At 43.4% G+C, this 27788-nt stretch overlaps 1 protein-coding gene across 29 annotated transcripts in view; it reads left to right on the top strand.

Moving 5' to 3' along the window:
- KCNMA1 (potassium calcium-activated channel subfamily M alpha 1) overlaps positions 1–27788 on the top strand; it is a 739425-nt gene that overhangs the window by 345498 nt on the left and 366139 nt on the right. For 28 of the 29 annotated variants that reach the window (XM_058696774.1, XM_058696780.1, XM_058696775.1 and 25 more), the window contains one exon: positions 25720–25781. In XM_058696774.1, the coding sequence (XP_058552757.1) occupies positions 25720–25781 (62 nt within the window). Of the gene's footprint in view, positions 1–25719; positions 25782–27137; positions 27266–27367; positions 27488–27788 lie in introns of all 29 variants that reach the window. The other variant, XR_009252323.1, reaches the window with a different exon arrangement.

Genomic DNA, 27788 nt, shown 5'->3' with positions numbered 1-27788 from the left:
AGGTCTCTTCTGAGTTCTAGCATCTCTTGCTGTTCCCATCTGTGTTTCTGTCTTTGGGGTAGAGCGTTTCTGAGGTTGAACTGGTGTTAAAAATCAAATTTCATGAAAAGGGTAGAATCGTGAATATCAGACATCGGAATGACCATGTGGTAAAGATTTTATTTTCCTTAATCAATGAGGGGATCATTTGGAAAGAGCACACATCTATAGACCAGGAATCGTAGAAGAAATGTGCCAATGGAAGCAGAGCTGTTTGCTCCACAAGGGGAGGGGGAACTCAGTCAAACCTGCCTTGGACAGGGCAGAGTTTATGTGTCCATAGACAATTATTTGCGTTGCTATCACATATCTACAGTTTACAGAATGGTGAAATTGTTTCCATACAGTCAGAATCAGGTAGCCCAAAGAAGTATTCTTGAGTCTGACAGTGCAAATTTTTCTATGAAACCACACATTTACCCCTACGCTGGTGATCAGTGGTGTCTCTAGCACATTAGTGAATAAGGTATTATTGTTCCAGTTGAAATTGCAATATGAGAGAAAGATTTTCAAGGGTCTTTGATATGCGATGTCCTCTACTGGAGGAACAAGAATCTGGACATTTTCAGACACCGTAGTTGGTTGAAATAGCAAAGGTGAGATGCACTCGGTGGGGGCGGGGGCGGGGGCTTGAAGGGAGGAGCCTGTTAGACCAGAAACTGGGGGAATAAGGTCTGGATGTTATTCTTCAAATCATTACACACTTTCTGTGTGACCTTTGGGCTTGCCATTGAGATGGGAAATAAGTGTTATTTGTAAACTGCGTTGAGGTTCCCTGATGAAAGGTACCAGTTAACTCTGAGTGGTGTTATTAATTTGTTCAGCTTTGCCCTTTGTATTCCTGCTGGGATCTTGATGTCCTGGGTAGATTTGTCTTCCATTTCTTCGCTCTTCCCACCATTAGTTTCCACTGGAGCAGCTGGGTCCCCCACCATGAGACTAAGCATTTTCAATGGCTGCTTTGGGATATTTCAATTTACTCTGAAAATATCTGTTATAAAAAAAAAAAAGCCTAAAATATCCACCCTAGTTTCTATCCTTTCCTTTAAAATGTATAAGTAAATAGTTAATGGGATAATTATTCTAAATGTAGTAGAGCATCACGTTGTCTTATAAAACTTGCTATAAATTTAAAATTAGTCTTGTCAGAGCCTCACGGAAATCTTTGGCTGTGCCAGGCACGGCTCCAGTGACCCAGTGTTGCAGGCGGTGGAAAAGAAAATGCTGGAGCTTCCAGAAATTAAAAAAAAAAAAAAAAAAAAAGTATGGGAACATTTCTGAGATCTGTATATCTAGAATTGACTCTATTCCTATTAATCATGAGGGGGGGGTCTTCAGAAATATTTTCACTCTATGAAAAAAAGCCATTTATATAGGAATTTCGGTAACATTTACAATGTAATACATTGTGTGTCTCCTCAGCTTTTCTTCTCAAAACTGACTAGCCGTGGGAATGCACATAGTGGCTGGAAGACTTATTTTTCCTTTTAGCTGTGACATTTTAATGACTGCACTATCCCTCTGTTTCTCCCCTGAGCTGAGATAATATTCTTCTACAAAATAAGACATGCAATTCTTAACTTCTACTACACCAAATCCTCCATCCCTTGCTTCAACTGTTGAGTTGCTTTGGGTGACCCAGTATAGCAGGGAAAATTATTTTTGTCTTCACTGTCATGACAAGTTTCTATAATACTCACACGAGGCTGGGTTTTGGAGACTGCTTTGTTATTTCGAGACAAATGCAGGAGCGGGGAACAGCAGCAGCTTTTCAGTCCTGGGCACTAAATATTTGTTGCTTTTCGGGATGCAGTGCTAGGACTCAATTACACTTCACACATTTATCATTCCACTTACTTTTGATACATTATTTCCCCAGCCATTCTAGCCACACGGATCTTCTGCTTCTCCATTCCTAAGGTTTTTATTATCTGTCCTACTGATAGCTCCATTTAGCCATAACAATCTGATATGATTGTCAGTCTATTTGTTGGGTATTCCTTTTGTCTCCCCACAAGACGTACATTTTTGTTAAAAGAGAAAATCCTTTTTTGCGTTTGTCTTTTGTCCTCTGTAACACCTAGCAGGTGGCCAGAGTCACTGTAGGTGCTGAGCAGATTCTTTCCAATTTCCTAAATGCAAATGGCATTGACTAGACTTGAACTAAGTTGCGTAGATAGTCACAAAGATCTAAACAGAGCACGTTGATTATATACATATAACCAGCAGGACTGACTTGAGGATGGGGGTGAGCACAGTGTGATCTAGCTGGATGGGCAGCCCCTGGCATTGATTAATGGAAGGGTATATTCCTTTAATTGGTTGGAAAGGACACATCTCTAGCATTCTTTTCCCCCTTGGATGAACTATTAGAAACTGAAAGATCTAAAGAGTCTGTTTCCCTGGGGATAACTGTAGACTTTTCAGGTAGCTTTGAACACCAGCACCCCGCCCCCTCCCCCCCCCCCCCCCCCCCGCTTGACCCGTGGTGCTTCAGGTCAAGTGTTGAAGCAAGGAGACGAGTTAGAATGACGGTGTAATAATCTGGTGGAAGATGATGGTGCCTTGGACATGGTTTGGTGCTATGTGAGTTTTGAGACGAGTGGCCTGCTGAGTCCATTTAGAAGGCATAGTCAGTTCTATGGATAAAGTATCAGGACCCTTCTAGTGATTCCAGAAAGTCCAGAAAATGAGTCCCAGGAGGAATGCCACTCAATTTTGGAGACACTTCCTGTCCCTGGAGGCGAGCTCTCAGAGGTGGATCTTGGGCACTGGTATCTCTGTTATGGTCTGTCCCAGCTTCTCTGATGGGTTGCCATTAGGACCATGTGATCCTTTTAGCTAATTCCTCTCCCTGGCGAGGCAGCATCAGTCATTCAGAAGTTGGAAAAATGCATCCGGTGTCTGGACAGGCCCCCCCATCCTGGCCCTGGCACATCATGGAAAAACTATCTGGGGGTAGTTGCTTTACCCTCTTGCATTAGTGGGCCTCTTTATTGTGAGGGGCCCCAGAATCTGAACTGCAAGGGGCACAGGTCCGGGGGGGGGTGCTCCTTCTTGCCAGGATTTGGCCTGGAGCTCAGCCCCGAAAACACTGCCAATGGAATGGGCTGTGCCAGTAGCTCCTCACCCCTCCTGTCCTTCCCTGCATGAGGGAGGGATTTTTCCAGGGTGAGGCAAGGATCTCTATAAGTCAAGGATGGCTTGCTGAGAAGATCTCAGTAGGTCCCAGGGCAGAGACAACAAAGAGAAGGGATAAACTGGGCAGCCACCAGATATCTCAGGAAGGAGTGGCAGTTGGAAGATTCCCAGCTCTGTGCCATTAACTGCTGTGGGAAGTTGGGCAAATGACCCAGTAGCCCTGGGCCTCAGTTTCCTCAGCTATAAAATGGGGATAATAGTAACAATAGCTATTTTTTTTTTTTTGGAGATTAAATATGTTATTGTAAGTGAAGTATTTAGGATAGTTCCTGGCACAAAATGTGTACCATATACATGTTCACTGCTATTAACATTATATTAGTAATTTGTTATATAATATATATTATATTAAGGTATTATATAGTTATTATGTTATAAGTATCCTCCCAAGCCAGGGCCAGTCACTAGCTTTTTGATTCCTGCCTGCTTCGGATTTGGTTCAGGTGAGTTGCTGGATCAGCCTGTCCGAATCCTGCATAGACCTCACTCCTAATTCAAACATCTTGAACTGAGTACCCACTAAGCCTGGATCTGTGCAGGGAACTTCACACACATGAGCCACAAGCCTGCGACGTATGTTTCAGAGGTGAAGAAACTGAGGCCCAGAGGGTTAAACTCTCATGGGACCAGACGGGTCGGGTTAAAATCAGGTTCCCTGAGTATAAGCCCAGAGTCCTCTCCATGACCAGTGTAGACAGTGCCAGGTTGGCAAGTTCTCCCTCATGTCTGCTGTATATACCCGTTGCTGTGGGAGGCACTCCCAGACAGTTATTCTTGACCTGGATCAAGAGTCTGAGTTTGCAGGTCTGGGGCCAGACTGGGTTTGTGCATGTCACCAGGCGCCTCTGAGAGCTTCCGGTATGGCAGGTGTACAAAGGGTGCCCGCCGAGGGGTCTTATTATGGAGGTGATTATCAAATTAAATCAGAGTGCATAGCAGGCACCAATTCTGTGCATGTCTGCTATGCCCACTCTGAGCAGCAGCCCGGTTAACCATGAGACCCATGATACACATGTTGCCCGTAGGGACAGGAGTGGCTGGGACAAGCTGGCAGGATTTGTGACTGTGGAGAAGAGTGAGGATGGAGCATGGAGGGGCACCATTTGAGGAGGCGCAGGGGTGGAAGGGGTAGCACGTGGCAGGGATGGTAAGGACTCCCACGGGCACTTTCCCCACTTTCTGTGCAGAACTGAGGGCCTTTTCCTGCAAAATCAGTGGTTTTTCCACGGTGCATTCTCAGCTTTCACCAAGGGGACCCTTGGAGGGGACATGGGAGGTGGCATAACTTTTGGTAAGACACGTGGGAGAAAGGGGATTGTGTGAATGGGCGGGACGTTTGTGGGCGCCATTCTCTTTCTCCTGGTGGCAGTGTTGCCCATTCCTCTCACCTCCTTCTTGCCCTTCTGCCGAGTGATGATGGCTGTCAGCAGTATAGCCTGCTGAGAACTTCCTGCAGGAGTGGCTGATGTCCATCTGCTTCAGGGATTTTGTTGTGGTTTTATAAGTCTTGGGCTTGTGAGTAGCTTGGCCAGCTGTGCCCTCTTTGAGGGAACAGCCACTGGGACTATGACAAGTTGAAGGCAAGCCCTTGGGCTTTTCCTTCCCTCCTTGTCATCCAGTCTCCATATTTTGCCTTTGCCTCTGCTTATAGTCGGGCCTTGGACAAGTGATTTCCTCTCTGGGTCCCTAAATGCAAGCCCAGTGCTAGATGTCCTTGATGATTCCTTCCCAGAGTAACATTCAATGACTTTTTGGAATTCTTGGAACCATCCTTGGTGTTCAGTTCTCTTGGCTTTAATACCTTCACTATTAGGTACTATCAGAGCTCACTGTCTGAGCAAGGGCCCAGATTCCTGGGTTCATTCCCCTTTGAACCTTTGAACCTCTTGCTAAACTGGAGCTAGTCCAAAAGTCAAGAAGGGAATCCTGATGCCTGGAGCCATTCTCAAACATCTGTTTATGAACTTTCCATTGGTAAAGGCTCTCTGAGGTCAAACCCTTCCACATAGGAAGAACCCACTGTCTACGTAGTTGACCGTGCATGACCATCCGTTAACCACCCATGAAGGAGATTCTCAGATGATAAACCCTTCTGTACACCTGATAATCATTGCCAAGGTTTTTCACTGAAGCACATATCTGAACAGGGACCTTAGGGTTAATCACTGGGTGTCGGGGCACCTGGGTGGCTCAGTAGGTTAAGCAGCCAACTCTTGATTTCCGCTCAGGGCATGATCTCGCAGTTCGTGGGTTCGAGCCCCACATTGGGCTTTGTGCTCACAATGCTGAGCCTGCTTTGGATCCGCTGTCTTCCTGTCTCTGCCCCTTCCCTATTTCTGTGCTCTCTCTCTCAAAAATAAATAAATGTTAAAAAAACAACAACACTGGGCGTGAACTGCAGAGAAAGCAACAAACATCACCCTTTCATCTAGAGGGAGACAGTTTCCTGGGACGGTGGACACTGTGGCAAAAGCCAAGTCCACTTCCATCTCTATCTCTATCACTTCTTGTCTCAGCTTCTCTCCCTACAAAGCTCCCCATGAGCTTGCTTGTAGCAGTGAGGTTTACCATCCAGTAGAAAAGAAACCCTAGGTCAGTTGGTTAATAGACCAAACTTAGCTCCATTTCCTCTGATAATCAGTAATTATTAATCACCTGCATTCTCCCCAAAGCTGTATACAGTCCTTTCTTTTGTATCTCTGGGACAGCAAATGAAACCAGGATTAGCCAGCCAAGGTTTGTGATGCCTGGTATGCTTGCGTTTGTGTTTTTGGCTCACAGGCTGCCTTTGCTAGGATGAAATTGTGGGCCTTCTGCTGGGCATGGCTCAGCAAGTCTGCTAGTGTCTGTGCTTTATTGGGCAATAAATTAATACAGAGCACTGCCAAGGAAAGAGATAAATGGATAGGACAGCAAACACATTTTTAACAAGGAAAATGGCTTTGTTTCTCAGTAGCATCATTTAAATGATTAGCTCAGTAATTGTGCAGGTTCCTTGATTGGGAGTGGGGGAGGGGATCCTGATTGAACGCATCTCTGGGAGGAACTGTGCGGGCATCCTCACTGCCTGTGGGGTTTTGCGGAGAGGAGGAGGTTCCTGGGTCCTGGGAGAAGCTTGCATTTTCGTCACGAGTGACACAAATTCTGCCTGGGTTTTCAGCCTATAAATAGCATGTGGTTCACGGAGGGCTGTACCTGCAGGCTATAATCAGGATAGTCACACTTGAAGGAGTTAGGAGAAATCTTTTATGATTTGTCATGGTCATTAACTGCATCCTATGGTTAATAATGGCGAGAGGGAAGGAGCAAGGAAAAGATAGACCCTGAGAGAGGAGGCTTCTTGTTTGCAACAAAAATCTCACAAAGCCCGGAGAAATTCTAGATTTCAGCATAAGGCAAGACCCTCAAGACTCAAGTGAAAGGCAACAGAAAAGAGAAAGTAAACCCCTCCCTATCCTGTACGTACATGTAAGCACCAGATTGTACATGTCTTGTCATAACTAATGTCTAGGAAGGGTGTTCTCCCCACCAGGACATCAACTGCACAAAGGCTCTTTGTGCCTTGTTCTCTGCAATTTCCCTTGTGCTGGGAATGTCGCCCAGCTTATAGTAGGAGATCAGTAAACATGTGTGAACAAAATAAATTATAAGTGGACTGTTTTCCACCCTCCATATTCTACCCATTATTCCTTCACAGCTTAATTATACTTCAATCATCTCCTTCCCGACAGCCCCGGCCTGAATGGCCATTCTCTCCTCTGCTTACTTGATTAACAGTACTTTTCTTTTTGCAAAAAAAAAAAAAGAATTGGAAATTGAGTCCTTGGTTTGGGCCATCTTTTCTATTGTCTCAATTTGATATTAAACTCTTATGGTATTGATCTTTTTTATATCCATTTCACAAACCTTTTCAGGTTGCTATAAAATTTTTATCTGCATTTCTCTAGGAATAGATGAGTTGCATAAATGTGAATTCAATTTATCTTGCAAGGATAATAGCTTATCATAATAGACCCTTCATGTAATAAGTACATCAGAAAATAATTTTTGCCTTTATAAGATTTTTTTTCCCACTTCAAATGATTGGTCTGTATGCTTAATCGCTCAAGAACTCAGCTTTCTGTAGAAATTGGATTTATGTTTGCATGTGACCAACCTGCTAATTTTTGTTTTAGAAAGACAGGTAGAGAAAAAGAATGGGAAGGAGGCGGAGGAAGAGGACAAAAGAGAGAAAGAAAATATGGATGTATACTGATGCCCATAGCTTACTTTATTACGAGTTTTGAGGGCTTACTTACAGCTGTCTTATAGAAAATATTTACAAAAAGTAAGTGCCATAGGATGTAAATTGGAGAAGAGGGAAGACAAATTTAATGCTTCTTCTGCCTTAGGGGGTATATCTTGGTGACTTCTGATAAAGGGAACTTTCCAAGCTTTTCTCGTCTCTGGCGCTTATAATGTTTTCATGTATCTCTTCTTGGTAGGGGGTTTAGAAGAAATGGCAGCTCTTTGCCAAGGAATTGCTTTATTGGAACAAATCATTTGCAATAGTAATGTGTTTACTAAGATAAGTGCCATTTTAAATGTAGCATGCTGTACCCCTGGCAAAGAATCTTAAAGATGACTCAAAGCTTTTTTGAAACACTGCCATATAATTAAAGACAACCAACTTAATGATCTAACATTTAGCGTTGTTTTTTACAATTTTACTCCTAGACTGGAAAATAGTTACAAAAATAGCTTCATTTAATTAGAAGGAGAAATATGACACACATATAGATGCATGTATATGTATGTATTTACTTCATTTTAGAAATTATTATTTGTAGAAATAGTCCACTATGTGTGACCAAGTAAACTAATTTAGGGACTCTGCTTTATACTTCCCATTAATTCATCAACAAGTATTCACTGAGGATGTGCCTCATGCTGGGCATTAAGAAGGGGAACGTAACATTCAGGACATAACCTCCAGGGGTTAGTAGTCTAGTTGAGGAGACAAGACATATACACAAAAATAGTTAACCATATGTATCAAGTACTATGGAATGGAGTGTCCTCAAAATATGAAAAATGAAATGTGCTTTGGAATACCAAGCAGAGAGAAGTGGGGAATATATACATTAAGGAGGGCATTTACTCGTTTGTTCATTCATTCAGCAATTCCATGTAAAGCATTTGCTATGTTCCAGCCACCGACCTAGGTGTTGGGGTTATAGCAAACACAAAACAGACCAGGCCTCTGTCCATACAGTTTATCTTATCTTGAGGTTGGACAAGCAATAAACAAGTAACAGGAAATAAGCAAAGTGATTCCAAGGAATGATAAGCCAATGAAGGAAATGAGGTTGTGCTAGGGGACAGGCCAGTGCTGTGTGCACCTGTGTGCACACACGCACGCTCACTTGCACACCCATGACGCAGCTTCAATAAGGATAGTCAGGGAAGGCTTCTATGAGGAGCTGACCTGAGATCAGGCCTGAAGAAGGAAAGGGAGCTTGCGAATGGGGTGCGAATTCTATCCTTGCCTTGAAGAACCAGGAAATATGATTTGGAGGATGGGAAAGGGATAGACGTTGCAGAACATTTCAGAATATCTGAGCTCCTTTTTCCCTAAGGTCTGGGGTTGCAGTCCTCTGCAAGGTAAGGACTCAGTGAATATTTCTCAAGTGTATCTGTGAATGACTCTGGCAGTCAGAAAGTTGGTAGCCATTGGCAGGCAAGTGATATATATATACATATATGTATCTAATATATATATATATTAGATACATATATGTATCTAATATATATATATACATATATATACATATACATACACATATGTATATATATGTATGTATGTATGTATGTATATTCATCTTTCAGTAAGATCATTCTGGAATAAGAGATATCAGTGTGCTAAGTGCCAATCGGCAGGCATCCTGCTGGAAATTTACTTATTTAACATTTATTTATAGAACACTTACCACATACAAGACACTGTCTTGAGTGCTTTACAAATATTAATTTATTTAATCTTTAGAACTCTTTGAAGTAGCCACTCTTGTTACCTCCTCTGACAGATGTGGGGAGCAAGCTATAGAGAGTGGTCTACTCAAGGTCACATGGTTGATAAGTGTCTGGATACACAGTCTAGCCCTTAACCACTGTGCTTCCTTTCCATAAGAGGAGGGGCCACCCACATCACTGAGAACGTTTCAAAGTGTCCTCATCCTGGATTGGTAGAAAGAGAGGTGGGACCTTTTCAGTTGGTTAAGGGCCCTAGAGCAATACTGCCCAGAAGAACTCTCTGTACAAAGATGAGAATGTTCTCTCTGTGCTATCCGGTACAGTAGCCAGTAGCCTGTGTCTGTCGAGCACCTGAAGTGTGGCTAGTGTGACTGAAGAACTAAGTTTTCCAATTTTATTCAGTTTTGGTTCATTTCAATGTGAACCTCAAAACGGAAGCAATCTGAACTATTTTTCTGTTAAACACAGCTATGTTGTTTCACTAGGACTAATTTTCACCAAATGCCACAACCATTGCATCACATAAGACACTGTTGTATTGTAGTAGGTGTGGTGGGTGCACAGGGTGTTTCTAGAAGCCCCTTAATAACATTCAACCTTGACTGCGTTGTTGACATAAAAGTATTTTGCCCCTGTGGGGTTAAATGTGAAATATATTAAGCATAAATATCACCTACTTTTTAATTTTTTTAATATGTGGCTACTAGGCAATTTAAAATGACAAATATATGGAAACCAATTTGACAATAAATTTCATGTAAAAAAAACAGCAAATGTAGTCATTTCTATAGGATGCCACTGGCCTGAAGTTCACCCTCAGGCCACTGGATCGGGTGCTCAGTCAAAGGGAAGTACCTATTATGTTTTTGGTGGATACTGAGCCATCGTCCCGATCGCCAGTTCTCCATGGACCCCTGGGCCCTCACATCTTCATTCCATTTCCCAGGGACCAATGGGTGCTGTTGTAACATAGGTTTTGCAGACGGAGTGCCAGGAGACAGAGGTTTGTGGGAGCTTATACATTGCACGTGGCCCCCATTTTGCTAAAAAAGATGTGGATTTGGTTGGAGTTGCAGGATCTTTGAACCAGATCCTACTCCTGCTGTTCTGCTCTTGCCTGTTTCTTTAGCTGGGACGGAGGCCTGCATTGCCACTGGCAGGAAGCAGCTGTCCACCCCTTCCCTCGCATGAGGGCCCAATGCTGCACCTGGACCCAGAGGTGCCAAGGAGCAGGGGTGAGGTGGCTGTGCTTGCAGGAAGCCACTGCCAAAGCACTTGGGCTACTGAAATGCAGGCAGCAGCAAATGTTCCCATCAGTGAGGGCCTCTGGCTCAGGCCCAGCCCCCGCATGCCATCTGTGTCCCTAGAGGTCTGGCATGCAGCAGCCTCCCCATCAGCCTTGGTGTCCAGGAAGGTTGTGGGTGTGTGCGAGAGAAGTGGGGGTCCTCAGCAACTGGGTTAACTGAGGACCACTCTTCCAAGGTCATTCAAGTGGAGATTTTGGAGAACTGGGTAGTTTCTCCCTTTGCCAGCGCAGAACCCTGACTCTCTGTGTTGGGCTTCCATTTACCCAGCCTCCTGACTGGTGCATATTCTTCCCCAATATCTTAAGATCCTTCCAAACCACTGTTGAGGTTACTGCAGTTCTCATATACATGTAATGAGTGCTTTTACCCAGGCTGCACATTGGAATTATCTGAGGAACTTTATTTTATAATATATCAGAAAAATACTAATGCCTTGTCCTACCTCCCAGAGATGCTGGTGTCATTGCTCTGGGGTATAACTTGGTGATCTGGGTTTTAAAAATTCTTAAGTTCTCCTTTTCACAAAGGAACTGATGTATTAAATGGACCTTTCTCAGAATGTGTCAGAATTTACAGGGAAGGGGGTACAGTGTGCTTGTTGAAAATGCAGATTTCTGAGTCATCTCTTAAGCCTTTGGAATAAGAATATTTAGAAAATTTTAAACAAATGTTTAACAAAAACAGAATTTTTGACAAATAGCCCCAATGGATCACAGGTACACTATGTTGTCAACATCACTATATTAAATCATTAACAACTTCATATGGATTTTTTTGTTATCCCTTGTGCATTTTAAAAGGGCCAAGAAAGAAGGTTAATGCAAAATTCAAAGGAAGTAATCTCTAATGATTCTCACTGTTAAATTTAGACTTCATAAAAGAATTTTCCATTATGGGGGATAAGACTGGAAAATATGCCAATAATGTATACATAAAGCAGTAAACATACAGTTTCCTTGCGGATGGGAGAGAGGGTTGCTTATGGTTTGGGGGACAAGTGGGATTAGTGCTTACCTTTTGTGTCCCGGTTGGTGGCAGGGGGTGGGGGGGGGCAGGGGTTCTGCCATCAAAGCTATCCAAGAAAACCTTCTAGCCTTGATGCTTCTTCACCAAGGAACTCCAAGAAAGCTGATGGAACCCCACAAAGTTCCACCAGGGGAAGGTTTGGCAGTTGCTGACAGCCTCATAAGCTGAAATTCAGAAACTTGCTTTGGTATCATGGATTAAAAGAACAAAGGTAGAGAGTCAAGCCTGGATTTGAGACCCAGCTCTGCCTCTTGCAGAAGACATTTAAATTCCCTGTGACTCAGTCTCTATCTTCAGAAAAGAGTTACCTCTTCCTGCTTGAGAATAGCAGGTCCTCATTCAGTTCAACTCAGTCAGTGTTTAACCCTGCCCTCACTCTGCCCTGTCACAGTGAGTGCATAACAGCACCTTGGTCCCTCCATCCACTCAAGAAATGTTAGTGGGACAATGGTTAAGAAGCTTTGGATGTGCTGTTTTCTGTGTGTAAAATGCTTGTCTTCTTCTAGTTAACTCCTTCTTATCCTTCTTCCCTGGGGAAGCCTCCTTGGACCCCACAGTTGACAAAGCTCTCCATTCCTTCTTTTCAGAGTCCTCTTTGTCATGTACAGTTTTTACTCTGTAGTGTGACCATTGGTGGAGTGTCTTTCTTTCCTCTAGGTTGTAAGGTTCATGAGGGCAAGGGTCCTCTTTGGTTCTCTGCTGTATATTCAGGCCTAGCACAAAGCTTGGTATGCAGTAGTTACCCAAATAAGTGTGTGTAGAATGAATGAATGAATGAATGAATGAATGTATGAAAGGTGGAGACAAAGACACACTTCCTGCCCTCAAGGAGATCATGGACAAGAGGCTGAGAGAAAACTGACGACTACAGTCAGGAATGTGAAACATGATTTGATAAAGTCTGCTCAGAGTCTTTTAGGAGTTGCCTTCAGTGAAGCATCAGATGAAGTTAGGGAATGCTGAGAGTTGTTACCTTGCCTGCTTCTCAATGGTTTGATTTTTCAATAGAATAAATGGAAGGAAGGAAGGGAAGGAGGGAAGGAGGGAGGAAGGAAGGAAAAAGAAACAAGGCTTTAAAAAAATCCAATCACCCTGTGTAGTTGAAATAGCATTTGAAACAAAATGTGGAATGGCAATGTAAAATGACAATTGTGGCTGCTTCTGGAGAGAACGTGTCAAGAGAACGTGTCAAGCAGACCTGCATTCTTAGGAAGGTCAGTCAGCCCAGAGCACACAGGGAAGCCAAATTAGTGCCAGATGTTTCTTGCAGGGAGGTGGAGCTTGAACCAAGGGAGTTGGTTTGCCTTTCCTCTCTCTTAGACACATCTGGGGGAAATGGTCAGAAGCCTTATCTTTGGTTCCATTGATTTTAGAAGCTTTGTGGGCAACTAGTCTTTAATGCTGCTTCATTACAACGGTAAAGGAAATAGTTTATTGATAAGCTCCTGTGTTCCATTTGTGGGACTTTTGGATTACTTTGTCTAGAAACAAGTCTTCTCAGCCACATGGTTACAAGTCCTAGTTGAAGCACGTCTTCAGAAATCTAAGCTTGCATATTGGAAGTGGGGGCTTTATTAGTTTTATTAGCAGTAGTGGTATATCTAAATTCTTGGGATTCCTTTCTATGGAGAGGATTCATCAACTTAGTTAAAAACAGCAAACATGTTGCTGGCATTATCAGGTGCATTTAACTAGAGTATGAAAATTATTTTGAATAATATTTCAACATAGAGTTCTGACCAGTTTTCTCCCTTGTGGAAGCCTTCAAAATTTATAGATATTTTAAAGGAATTTTGTCCATATAGCACATACCCAAAACAATTTAAAATGTTTTTACACCCATCTTCAAAGAAGACAGAATGTCTTCAAAAGAGTGACTTTTAAATTTTTTTCTGATGGTTTAAAGCAATGATTCTTAAAATGTGGTCCCTGAATCAGCCACATCAGCCTCGGCTGGAAGATGTTACAGATGCAAATTCTCAGGCTCCCCCAGACTTATTGAACTGGAATCTCTGGGATGGGACTCAGCAATGTGTGTTTTAACATGCCCGGCAGATAATCTGATCCATACTCCTATTTGACAACCACTGTTCAGCTGCCGCACAAATGTCTCGAAAGGCTTTTGATGCTGGGAGCCTCATCTCGGCATCTGTCATCCTACTTTGCACAAAAGTCAAAGCTAGAGTTTACATTTGATAAAGCAAATTTGACCATTGTCTCCTACTCTGTACCCCATGCCAGCTCAACCCTGAGTCTGTAGTGGGCACTTGGCAGCCACGTGCAATGATGAATGAATGGATAGCTGTAGAATGGTGTGGGACATTCAGAGGAATGAGTTCTTGTGCAGGAAGATCTTATAATGGAGCGGACAGGGAGGGGAATTTGGTGATCAGGCTGAGGCAGTGCTGAAATGCGTGGCCGGATTGTGGCAAGGGCTCCCAAAACCCTGAGAAGGTGATGGTACTCCCCCAGGTATAAATTGAAAAGTTGGAAAACCCGTACGAAGACTCAAGGATGTCTACCTCGATTCTGATTTCTCCTTCATAACTGTGTCAACCTTCATAACTGTGTCAAAGCTCTTAAAAATAGGAAATAAAAAGTTCTTCCATGTTTTCTGGCTCCTGCCTTGCTGAGGACAGACTGTGTGCCTGGTCTGTCCGTAGACTGAAGTATGAAGGAGACCTGAACATCATACACATGCTCATCCTCTTTTTTTTTTTTTTTAAGTTTGTATGTATTTATTTTGAGAGAGAAAATGTACGTGCGAGAGAGGGCAGAGTGGGGGGGGGGTGGTCGGAGAGAGAAAATCCCTAGCAGAATCTGCACCATTAGTGCAGAGCCCGATGCAGAGCTTGAACCCACAAACGAGACCATGACCCGAGCTGAAACCAAGAGTTGGATGCTTAACAGATTTGAGCCATCTAGTCACCCGCTCTTACCCTTTTTAAATGGCCTTGAAAAGACAGTAAGTGGCATTACATAGACAGTCCCCTTTCTTCTCTTTTGTATCTAAACTAAGTGTGAGGCTGAGAGAGGCAGGAAAGCTATATTACCTGATCATGCTCCCATCCCTCCTTCCCTAACATGTGCCCCATGGGAGGGGAACTTGCGGTTTTCTGATTGTTGGTGTCCTGTAAGCCGGAGCCCTAGTTATGCTGTGCGCAGTATTAGCATCTGATCATCACTGGGTAACAGGGAGATGCATGAGATGTTGCAGGAAGTAGGGCGATAGCTGGGGCTGTAGTCCAACCTTTCTAAATTAACAGCGATGCAGTGTTTGGTGGGGCATCCACCCCCATGCAGGACAACCATAATTACATATGGCGACATTTGTACCGGTGACCTTTGCCTTCTGATCTTCCATGCTGTCGGGGTGGGAATTTGTGAGTGTGAGGAATGCTATCTTGTGAAGATTCCTACTTCTTTCAGGATAGGTAACTTCTTTGTAAGAATACAATAGTACATTAAATATATATATTATATATTATATATATATTTTTAGTATAATATAGTATATATACTATATATACTATAATAGTATGTTATATATATAAATATATATTTCTTTTTTTTTCAATCTGAGGTGAGGGAAGGAGGGAGATATATCAGAGGTGGACAGGCTAGAACCTTCTCTTTGGAGACTTGGGTCTCAACCCACTATAAACTTTAGTAAAAGGGGCCTTGCTGGTTTCATTCTCATCTAGATGGCATTTGCCAAAGCCAACCCCTTTGTTATGGTCCCAAAAGAGGAAATGGAGTGATTTTGGAACCAAGTACATGAACATGAAACTTCATGGTCAAGCCCAGTGTGGGGTGGGTGACTGATTCTGAAGCCTGGTCAATGTTGGTGTCAATGTTTTATTGTCCATTGAATGGTTATTTATCATCTTTGGCCAACTTTCTTGATGTGGAGGGCTTTTGGTGGCATTGCTTTCTAGGGTGCATTGACAATCCTTTTTAAAACAGCACTTTGGTGGCAATATCATAATTGTAAAAGATGGAAATTTTAGGTTGTTCTGGGATGACTTTAAGGTCCTACTAAGGACCTTCCCTTTTATGGTAAAGAGCAAATTCTTTTAAAACTCCCAGTCATATCTGGGACTTTAGCTACAGTTACCAAAAGACAAAGTTGGTTCTGGCTCTAGTTAGAAACTCTGATACCTGAGAAATTCTTAGCCCCCTTTTTGTATCAGTAGTAGATGAGTCTGGAAGTGGGAAGAGAAGGTAGGTAGGAACCCATGTAAGTTCTCTGTGGCTAAATGGCAATAGATTCTGGAACTAAGAGAGAAATTCCAGCTTACTAAGGGATAAGAGCAAACATCCCAGAGAGGTAAGAGTCACCTGCACATAATACAAGTTTCTCAGAGGTACCCTCTGCCATTGAAAGGAGAGATATTAGTATCCCTCTGGAAAGGTGATTATGTTTGAATTTTGACATTTAAATATACTGCTGGATTCTGCTCACAGATTCTCAGAATTTTCCTTCTATTTTTATTGTGATTAAATTTATTGTGTGTAAAGTTTGCAATTTTAGCCATCTGTAAGTGTACAATTCAGTAGCGTAAGTACATTCACAATGGTGTACAACCATCATCACTCTCCATTTCCAGAAATTTTTGATCAGTCTAAACAGAAACTCTATACATATTAAACAATAACTCCCTGTTCCCTCCCCTGGGCCTGGCAACCACCATTGTACTTTGTGTCTCCTTGAACTTGATGACTCAAGGGGCGGCATGCAAGTGAAATCATGCAATAATGGTCCTTTTGTGTCTGGAATATTTCACTTAGCGTAATATCTTTAAGGTTCACCCATGCTGTAGCATGTGTCAGGATTTTTTTCCTTTTCAAGGCTGGTTTTCCATTGTACATATAGATCACATTTCGTTTATCTGTCATCTATCAATGGACACTTGGGTTGCCTCCAAAGCTGTTATGAACTTGGGTGTACAAGAATGTTTGAGTCCCTGCTTTTGCTTCCATTTTTTGCCTAAGAATGGAAGGATTTGAGAAGTAGGGCAAAGGTGGCCATAAATGTAGTCCTTGGTGATGGTGAGTGGCAACTGGTGACCTGACAATGCTCCAGAAGTTTTCTCATCTTATGAAACTAATTAAATTAAAAATCCAGTTGGCCAGCCCCACATGCACTTAAGCCAGGACAATTTCCCCCAAAGCTCATTAGCTGCAAAGTTGGGAGCTTCACCAGCAATTGGAACTTTTTCCCCTGGATTTTTCAGTAATTAGACAGGAAAGGTCTCTCAAACTTTCGACCTCGAATGGAACATTTTATCTTGCTTGCCAGTGCGCCAGTTTAATGCTGTTGGTAAAAATATGTGAAAATCAACCTTTTAAGTTTTGTGATGCAATGATATAAGATTTCAGTGTCATTAAAGTTAGATTCTCAGGAAGGTCACAGGCTTTAGGGAAAGTTTTCTGACTCAGTGTTACAATGGCTTTCCATCATTTCGGTTTTTTGTTTCAGTTATAATAAGTTGAGACCTTCAGAGGAGCACATTTGAGCTCTTCTGTATTTTGTGTTGTACAAAGTGAAATGAACATGGTCAACAAAACCCAAGATGTAAGATAGTTGACAGCTTCATGGCATTTGGGAAACACTGACCTGCAAAAATTCACACAACCTGTGCCCTGGAGTTATATCAACATGAGCCCCCACGAGGCAAGAGATTGGGCAACTGACTTATAATTAATGCCCCCGATTCTTCTTTGGGGGAGGGGGAAAGAAAGAAGGACCCAGACCCTTTTTATCTATTCCATACTAGTCAAATTCTTCTCTGCCTTCTACAAAAAGCTCATTATTGTACTTAGTTTGTCTATATATAAGCAAGCATATGATTTACAATAAGATTGTCCTTAGTCGCTTACATTAAGGAGCCCTATTATTTTCCAAGGTTTCTTTTTATCTACGGTCATTTTGAAATTAGCTAACTTGGAAATGGACAGAGACACATTACTAGGAATGTAGTTGGTTAATAAATATTAATAGAGACCCAGTATTTGTGATTAATTAGTGGAGTATAGGTTTATCTCCGTGTTCCTTACAGCATGTATTATGTATACATACACATCATACAGATATTCATGTACTACTTATACACTTACCTTTACATTAGTTTGTGTCTCACCTCCTAATGACATGTACTTCATTGTGTCCCCACGCATTCCTGGTCCTGACCCTAAATTCTCAACTTCTTCATGTAGCACTCCTGACATCCACCACCTTAATTGAACCTGTTATTCACAAAGACATGGTTTCCCTCTCTTCTCTCATGTGGATGGCTTATTTCCTCACAGTCCAGGGACCCCCTGGACACTCTGATCCTCCATAGCCTCTTCCATCTTTGTGCAAAACCTTATCTCTTGAGGCTCCTGCTGTACAACTGAACTCTCACCCTGTCTGCTCTCCCTGATGCAGGCTCCTAGCCACAGGCTCCTCTGCCATTCAGGGTGGTTCCATCCCCGTCCCTTCTCCCTGCCGCAGCCCCAGCCATCCTTGCTGGGTCTGTGGCACATGATTCTCCTCGCTAGCCCCCGTGCATCCTAGATCCTTAATTTCTTCAACCATGATGCTGTCTAGCCCCGCTCCACTCCAGCCACGTGTCCCTTGAATCCTGCCTTCACAGGAAACTATACCTCACCTTCTTCTGGGTTTTGAAACTCCACAAAGTCTCACTCAGTGAAGGTCCATGTCTTTCCAGCTTTCTTTTGCTTTCAGTAGACCTGGTCCCCAAACTTATTCTCCAGTCTTTTCTCCAAATACACATTTATTTGACAAATATTGATTGAGACACTTTGCCAGCTTCTGGGAGTTTAATGATGAATAAAAATGGACACGTAACCTGTCTTCATAGAACTTGCAGTCCAGCAGAGGAGAGAGAAATTGATCAAATGATTGCACACAAAAATGTAAAATGGTTGCTGTGCTAAGTGCTACAAAGTGCCCACTGTGCTTATGGGGGACCTTCTTGCATTAAGTGACAAGAAAGTGGCAGCAGAACTGAGATCTGGAGGATGAAAAGTATATGACCTGAGATAAGACTTCCAGGAAGAAGAAAATGCTTGTGCAAAGGCCCTGTGGTAGTTGGGAGTAGGGAGGCACACATGGTGAATAAGGACTAAAATTTCTGTTAATTGGAATTTATAACAGAGGAAAGAGGCCAGAGTTTTCAGAGTCTTTTAAGCTGTGTTAGAGATTTTCTTTTTCTTCATACTAAAAGCCATGGAAGTCATTTGAAGCAATATAAGGGGGGAGGGCCCTCTCTAATTTATATCTTGTGTCCTAAAAATCCAGTCCATTCTATAGTGAGTATGGTTTTAAATATTGTATTTTTGGAAGGACCAGATTTAAAAATGCCCCCAAAGGCATCGACATTTTCACTAGGCTTCCTAACATTTGAATAAAACACAGTTTTCTCTTATCTGGAAGTCCTATATGTATTTTATAATTCTAAATACTGACTACTGAAAGCACTTCTTTCTTCTTCCTTTCTTTCATCTTGAATACATCTGTACTTAAACTGTTGTTTGGAGTCTTGGCTTTCAGTGAATCAATTTACTGCATTTTTTGGTAAGCACTTCATAAGTCAAAAGTATTGTGCCAGAATGTTATTTTGGAAACTTAGGGGACCTTTGGATGTTTAAACGGTACTGTCAAAATATTGGTTTTATATTTTACAAATCTTTTGTTATTTAGGATAACAAAAATATCTTTCTTTGTTAGCAAGATTACATCTTCTCTTGAGAGTGATTTAAGGGTGAGGCAAACATTACTGACCAGATTGCGAAGAAAAAAAAAATATCCTTCTTTTTTTTCCCTTAAGAAAACACTGATACTCAGAGTGTGAGTTTCTCTGGGCAAAACTTACAGAAACATAAGCTTTTCGAAGAATCATAGGGGCAGGAGGAGAGGAGACTGGGTGAGACCATCCCTCAATTCCATGTAGCAGTAGCAGAAAGAAGCACAGAGCCAGGAGAGAGCTAGTCCGTGGCCCCTCCAGATTTTGTTGTAGTTTTGTGGGATGGCAGGCTGCACGAGCGATTGATTGTGCTACTGGAAACACAAAACTATGAATCCAAGTGTCCATGGTATTCCCACTTGTGATTATCTGAAAGAAACATGCCCTCTGACACGAAATAGTGACACACATAACGGCCATCAGGCTCAATTACAGTTATGCATGAATGGCATCCCACTGACTTCAAAGAGCGCTGCCTTTTCAAGCCAAACGTTTTTAGTTCTTTTGCTGTGTGCCATGACCTGGCAAGGTCCTGATCTGATAATTATCACCTGTTCCATTTCCCCATTTCACAGATTGGGAAGCTGAGTCCTGGAGATGTTCTGTGATATGCTCAAGAGCATACTGCTCTCTAAAAAAAAAAAAAAAAATTAAAAAAAATAAAAAAGGGCGCCTGGGTGGCTCAGTCGGTTGAGCGTCCGACTTTGGCTCAGGTCACGATCTCGCGGTCCGTGAGTTCGAGCCCTGTGTCGGGCTCTGGGCTGATGGCTCAGAGCCTGGAGCCTGCTTCCGATTCTGTGTCTCCCTCTTCCTCTGACCCTCCCCTGTTCATGCTCTCTCTCTCTCTGTCTCAAAAATGAATAAATGTTAAAAAAAATTAAAAAAAAAAAGAGCATACTGCTCTCTGCAGCAGAGTCAGGACTCAAATCCAGTCAGGCCTCCTGATGGGAGGTCTGCGCCCTCTGTGCCACGAGTCTGTCTGCCAGTGCACCTGGCACCTGTCCTTCACGGCAACAGACAGGTGGAGCCGGGGTGTTGGGCATTTCTTTTCTTCTCCTTTGGTTTTCCATTCTCCTCTTCCCCTTCCACTTTGGGCATTTGTGATGGTGGTTCTGTTCCTTCTGCATCCTCTTATTCCTTGGACATCCCAGAAGTGTTGGTTTATATGTGTGGCATTTACCAAAGCCACGGGGGACTCCTGAGTAATTTAAACTTCTGGATTCCTTGCTTGTTGAGAGCAAAGACCAGGCCTGACTTTGCTCTTTAAGTTTCCTATTTCCCTCTCTCTCCCTCCGGGCTTTGCACATAGGAGTCCAGTAAATGTTTGTTGGAGTTGTTAAATTCACCAGACCAAACATTTTAATTTGGATGCTGGAATGATGTGATCACTCATCAACAAAACGTCCCCACATTGTTTTGCCTTGGGAATTCTTGGGTCTATTGTTTTTATATAGTGAATTTTATTGTATATAAATGATACCTCAATAAAAAAAAAAGTGATGTGCCCTAGGGATTCTGTGTAGAAAATGGTCCATTTTCGGAGGGGCGGCTGCTGCCAGTAGCTGGCGACAGCCCCAGTCAAACATGCAGAATCATTAATTAGGGTCATTTGTTCGGCTGTGAGCTGAGCAGAATGTATAAAACCTGCCCAGGAGAGAATTGATTCATCCCCCTCTCTGTACTTTTCAGAGTACTTCTAACACGATCCTCAAAGCCTGCAGGCCTCATACATATGTTCTAATGGGCTAATTGTTAAGGCGACATTTGTAAATTAATCCCTGACTTGAGCTAAGTGGTTTCCCCTAATGGCTTTAATTCAGTGACTCCCATTCTTGGCCATACATCAGATTCACTGGTGGAGCTTGTGAAAAATAGAGGTGCCCGGCTTCCCCCTCCCCCGAGCTCGCCGTTCTCTGGTTCCAGGGCAGGACGGGGGCATCTGTTTTTTTTGTTTTGTTTTGTTTTTTCTTTTTTTTTTAGGAAAGCTGCTCAAGTGTTAGGATTGTGGTGGTAGCCACCTTTATGAGCCTCTGCTCCAGTGTCTGGAGGCCCTCGCAGACTTGCGTCGACTGGAAGCACTTGGGTCCAACTCAATGACTTGGGACCAGTTTCCAGAACAGGCAACGTGCCTAAGAGCCCCCCTTCCTGATTTGTTCACTCTGTGTCCACCTCACTGGGACTGTCCTTTCCTTGACGAGCTCCAGTGACCTGAGGGGAGCTATTCTGTGCGTTGCTATCCTGTTTCCCGTTTTTTGAACTTTTGAGACATTTGGAAGATCTTCGGGGCCTGCTGCAATGTCCATCATGAAAATACCTGTGAATACCCCCTCTCTGTTCTCCATTTATCATCACATTCCTGGTGCCAGCCAGTTGTTAAGGACAGACTTATTTCTTTTAAATTTTCTGCCTCTGTGTCTCTGTGTGTCCGTGTTCCTGGCATTCTTCTGTGCAAACACATGTCATGCTTGATCTTGAAGTTTTGAAAAGCAATGATGCAAGGGCACCATTGTTTCAATTACATTTGTCAAATCGCTTTTGTTTTTAGGTATCTGGCACTCTGTAAATATCACAACGTACTTTGTATCAGCACACATGTGGGTATTTTCAGTAAACCTAAAAATACGGCAGTTAGCACCATCCCCGGTAGCCAAGGTGATTTGGTGAACCCGGCCTAGGAAAGCTAGAAAGCCTCTGGGAAAGGTCAGCACACAATGTGCCCTGAGAGGGAATGCTCATACGTTCCACGTGTCACACTGTGCTTACAAGATCTTGTTTGCGACAGTGCTTTGTAAAGTGCTTGCTTGTTATAATGTGTCTTCTGTGACCCAGCTGCTGGAGGGCTAGTGTTTTTCTGTCTTAGGAATTATGCTTTTCTTGGCCTCTTCTTACCATGTCCCTTGAGCTTCAATGTCCCTTATTCCTGGGACCATCGAAGCACATGGAAGGACTCCCAGTGGCCTTCCCCCTTACTGAAGGGATATTAGAGTAGCCGTTACATGTAGGAAAAAGGAGCACTTTGAGGACAAAAGGCGTATTGAGACAAGAGCCCCTGTTGTTCTGCCTGTTCCTAGCTTCTTCTCCCATTTATATCTCCACCCAGTCAATACCTTATTGCATATTGACTATACCTATGCCATACAGTTGAGCACTGATTGCATAATAGCATAGCATTCATCTATGTAAGGATTACTCTGCAGAAGAGTGTATTTCATGACTGTAAGTGGACTTCTTTCGTTTTTCCTAGGGCCTTAGGAGATGTGACATAAATACTTAAGATACTTATTTGGGGGTACTCTATAACATAACCATCATAGCATTTAGGCAAAACAAATCTAATCATTTTGTGTAGTTGGATTGAATTTTTTCATATTTAAGCAGAGTTCTCAGACAATGGGGGATTTGTCAGAGAGGGAGAGGTAAGAGATGGAGAGAACAAGAGAGAACTAGTCCTTGGCCAAGGCCCTCTAGAAGACAAGTCCTTGTTGGATCCCTATTTTCATGGCCTAATTCAAAGGGTTGATTCCTGGGATGAGCACTGGGTGTTGTATGGAAACCAATTTGACAGTAAATTTCATATATTAAAAAATAAATAAATAAATAAATAAATAAATAAATAAAAATAATAAAAGCAAAAAAAATAAATAAATAAAAAATAAAAAAAAAAAAAACAAAAAAAAAAAAAACAAAGGGTTGATTCCTTTTCTGCAGCACCTGGATCCAGGGTGACAATGTAATCAAGCCTGACATGATAAAGAGCCATGTGGCAAGTTTCAAAATCACATGCACAGCTGCCTTAATACTGAGAAGCAGGTACCCCCCGCCCGCCCGCCATTGATCATTTTATTCCTGGAGGCAGGTGGGTGGAAGAGTTTGGACACCCTGAACCTCCTCATGAGAAAGCCTTCTGGCAGAACATGTGGACCCGAGAATAGGTGCACCCAACAGCTTCAGTTCTTGGGAGATTTGGAGGTCATTTTCCTCCTGGATTTCTTCCCTCCCTTACCCTCTCAGAGAGATGCCGCTCTTTGAGTTTGCATCGTGAGAAGATAGCAGGAGTCCTCTCCTTCTGTCACTGGCCGATTTGCTTAAATAAGCTGCACATTATTCCCTGTCACAGAGGCCGAGCAAAGGCAGCTGGGACAAATTAGTGTCAGCTACTTCGTCTGGCCCCCCAATGCTGGGAAACCCTCGCCATTGCTGGAGAGCTTAGATTTTGAGCTCATTTCATAATGATGTAGATGCCATTTTCAAGGACTTCCATCCTTTTTCCTCTCCTCTCCCCTCTGTCCCTGCCCTCCCCTCACTGGCCTGGATAGCCAGCTCTGACCAAAGCTCAGCATTCACACACACACACACACACACACACACCAGCTGACAGAGATTACTCTTGGGTCAGCTGTTTATGAATGAAGAAGAGGTCCTTTTCCTGTGTCCTGGCCACGCCCCTTCTCTTTGCAGCATTTTGAGAATGAGGTCGGGGCGGGGATCTAACTGCTTATGTCTCAGAAATAGCAACACAGATCAAAATTAATCTTAAGCTATTTGTTTTGCTGCCTCATTCAGATAATGGAGGGAAAAGCTGAGGCCTGTTTATGCTTTTGTTTGTTTGTTTTTGTGCATAACTTTGCAAAGAATGAATGAGTGAGTGTGTGAGGGGAGAGCCTGGGGTGAGCCTGTCAGGGGGATTAGCACCTGGTAGAAGGTACTTGCTAGCAGACTGCATGCAGGGTTTCCTTGCATTCAGCTGCAGCGTGGTTTAGTTTTTGAGACAAAATGGAAGAATAAAATAAGCCCCAGTGGTGTACTGTTTTACCACTTCCTTTTGTAAAGATAATCTGTCAGGTGCTATGAGGCTGTGTCTTCCTTCCACAGTGTCCGGCAGTTTGTAACTGTCAGTGTTTACTGTGTGGTCCGTTCTCTGTCCCAGGAGCTCTGTGGGGTTCTGCAATGTTTTGAATGAATACCGTATGCAGATTTCACTTCCTATTGGCCACTTTGGTGCACACACACAATACAGCATGATCCTCTCTCTCTCTCTCTCTCTCTCGCTCTCGCTCTCGCTCTCGCTCTCATACACACACACACACACACATACACACACACACAGCTCGTCCATGCCCAGCCATTACATAAACTGAGATTCATCTCTATTCACCAGCCAATGCCACAGTGATGTCAATATGTAGATACTATGAGGAGGCTGACGCTTCTCTCTGTCAATAGACCCTTTAGAATATTAGCATATCTAAAGGTATTTGTTGAGCCCTGGCACTGTGTGTGGTCATGGTGTTTACTTTTGTTTTCATTCTTAATTATTGGCTCTCCACGTCTTTATTTTTGAGACCATTAAGTTGCCCTCCCGGTCTCCTCTGTCAAAGACTAAATAAAATAGGATGTGGAGTGGGGACACAAGTGTTGGTATCAGCCTCCGCTGCTACATGTGCATTGGATGGACTTCAGTGTGACAGGTATCCTTTGAAGGAGATGCCAAACTGTCTTTCAAATCAGTGGTGATTAATTTTGAGTGAAGAGTGTAAAGATGAACAAGGATTCTTGTGTAGCTGGCCTAATGTATTACCTAATTTGGCTTCCTGCACTTGAACTATTTCCAGAATACTGAGAAGTGTTGTAACCACACACAAATACACACACACACGCATACATATACACACACACCAATGTATATACACACATTTGTACAAGCAGAAAATTTATGTTTTTCAAATTGATGTTTCTGGTGTGGGGACAGGAAGTAAATCAGGGGTTGTGTAGGGCTGGGGGTAGGAACGGGGATTAACTGTTCATGGGCGTGAGGGCTCTTACCGGGATGATGAAAATGTTCTGGTACTAGAAGATCATAGTGATGGCTGTACCACTTGGTCAATTTACTTGAAGTCATTGAATTGTACACTTACGACGGGCGAATTTTATGGTATGTAAGTTATATCTTGGCAGAGCTGCGAAAAATGGATATTCCCATATCTGAGTTCCTCCGGGCCCAGATTACACATAAGATGACCAATTGTATCACCCGGAATTTTTATTCACTCTTCCCACTGGAGTGTGCTGACTTCATTGCAGAGAAGCGGGACCCTGTGCTAATAGGGCTAGATGAGACCCAAAGCCATGGATATGAGTCTACCCTGACCCCTGTTGGCCAGCAGTGAGGTTGCTGCCCGCTGCAAGGTGCGGAGTCAGCATCAGGGTATCCTGGGGAGGGGGGGGTGGTGGGCGGCAGCTCGAGGGGCTGAGATTCCCAAGCGGGCCCCAGAAAGCAGTTGGAACCCTGCTTCCCAGCTGCTGCCGCACCTGTGTCAAAAAAAACCCGAAGCTTCCCAGTGTCGGCTCTTAAGTGATGGCATTTTCCTCTTCTTTTGCAGGTTGTCTTAGTCTTTGCTCTCAGCATTGGTGCACTTGTAATATACTTCATAGATTCGTCAAAGTGAGTATTCAAATACATTGTCTTGCCCTCTTTCTTAAAAACAATCATGAGCCTCTACATTGATCAGTTTATTGACTTTAACACCAAAATTTGCAAGAGTCTTTTGAGTGTGGAAGGCTTTCAGAGGACGGCAGGGCTACTCTGTGCTGGTTTTCTGAATGGGAAAACAAGTTCTTAAAAGGAAGGTTACTTTGATTCTGCTGGCCTGAGAGGGGGGGAGAGGTATGTGAGGGTGTTATTTTTGTTTGCTGGGTATTATTTATTTTGAAATAGCTGTTTCCCGTCGAAGTATTTGCACTGAAGATGTCAAGAGGTTAAGAGGGCTTTGGTGTGAATGTCCAACCACTGGGAGGGCTACAGGTATCCAGCCAGTGAGGGTCTGAGCTATTCTTGCCATGGTGGTAAGGTCCTCTTCTCATTAGGGTTTCTGATGCTTTAACCTTATTGGAGGTTAGATTAGGAAGCACGGCTCTATCCTTTGCAGCTACCAAGCAGAATATTCAGCAGAAGCATTGCTCGCTGGTGCTTCTTCACTTGTGAAGGTCACAGATGGGACGGAGGAGTTCGTGATGACTCCCAGAGGTGGAGACCCATGGCCATCTAGGATTTCCTAGAGTGGACATTTGTGCAGACCCCTAAGGTGCCAGTTGAGCGAACTGGTGCTCTAGGGTGACCCTGAGGTGGGGTGTTGCGATGTTGTAAAGGCTTCATAGGAGGCAGGAGAGGTCACTGAGCAGAGCTGCTAGGTGGCGGCCAGCTCTGCTCTGGTTCCTGCAGGTGTCACCCTGGCGGGGGGGGGGGGCGGGGGAGGAAGGGGCTCATTTATTCCAACTATTCTATTGCGAGTTTGAGGCTGACAGCATCTGGGAAACTGGAGCTGAGCTGGTCTGACACACCTTTTTGTGGCGACATGTACTTGAAAACTGGGCAGTGGACTTGAGCTCTTTTCCTACACAGTCTACTGTGAGAGTGTTTTCAACTCTTTGAACTCCATCCCTGGTATGGCCGTCTGCTAGAGTTTGATTCCAGGAAACCTGCTTTGTGTCCTTGTTGGAGCAGACCCTGGGGTGCCTGAATTCTGAGCCTAGTGCTCTTTTCCTGTGGCTCAGGATGGTAGCAATGTCATGCATGCCTGAATTCTGAATTTCTCAGAGGCATCTGGTCACCAGCCAAAGGATTTTGTGCAATTGGGTGCTGATGTGCAATTGGGTACTGAGGCCAAGATGCCATGTCAGGGAAAATAAAGAAAACGTCCCCTTTAATCACTTGTCTCTGGGCATCAGCCAAGTCTGAGAGTATCAGAGGTCCTTCTGCCCATTGCCACACATGAGGCTGGACTGCCTTCACCTGTCTCAGGTGGAGGAGGGTCCTTTAAAAGTCCTCCAGGAGACAAGATTCCACACACTCCCTCCATCAGCTCTTCCTGGCCAAGAAAGAGAAGAGCTTTTTAAGTCTGGAAAATTCCAGCTGGTATGTCATTGAAGGTAAGCCTCTTTTAAGTATCTATTCTTCATAATTCTGGACCATATTTGAATTGAACCAAAGATTTCCTAAAGCCTTGGTCTTATTTCTCCATTCCCTTTCAGGAGTGAGGAGTGTTCTCACATGTCAGGGGATGCATAGCCTGTCAGCTTCCGTGGCGGGCTCAGGAAATGGGTTTGGGCATGCATATGTGTGCCCCAGACAGAGCAAACCCTTACATGAAGGTGAGTGTGGTGATCAGTTAGGAGAGATGCCTTGGCACCTTCTTTCCCTTCCCCACCCTTTCTGCTCCTCTGTATTTCTCAGAAATAAAATACTCTTGTTAGATGGATTTGAATTGTGTCCTTTTTTACAGTGTTTATATTAAGAGGCAATCTTTCATCCTGGTGTTCTTGGCTCCATGTGAGAGGATGGAGAGGAATGAAATTCTCTAAGACAAAAGAGCCTCTTCCCTGGATACCCTGCACCATCTCAGCACCCTAGATTCAGCTATGATTTTGCTAAGCCTTGGGAAATCCAGTGTTG

The sequence above is a fragment of the Neofelis nebulosa genome, chromosome 13 (genome assembly GCF_028018385.1).
Source record: "Neofelis nebulosa isolate mNeoNeb1 chromosome 13, mNeoNeb1.pri, whole genome shotgun sequence".
In the NCBI taxonomy this organism is placed as follows: Eukaryota; Metazoa; Chordata; class Mammalia; order Carnivora; family Felidae; genus Neofelis; species Neofelis nebulosa.
Note: the sequence above shows the minus strand (reverse complement) of the source record. Positions and strands in the feature narration are given on the sequence as shown.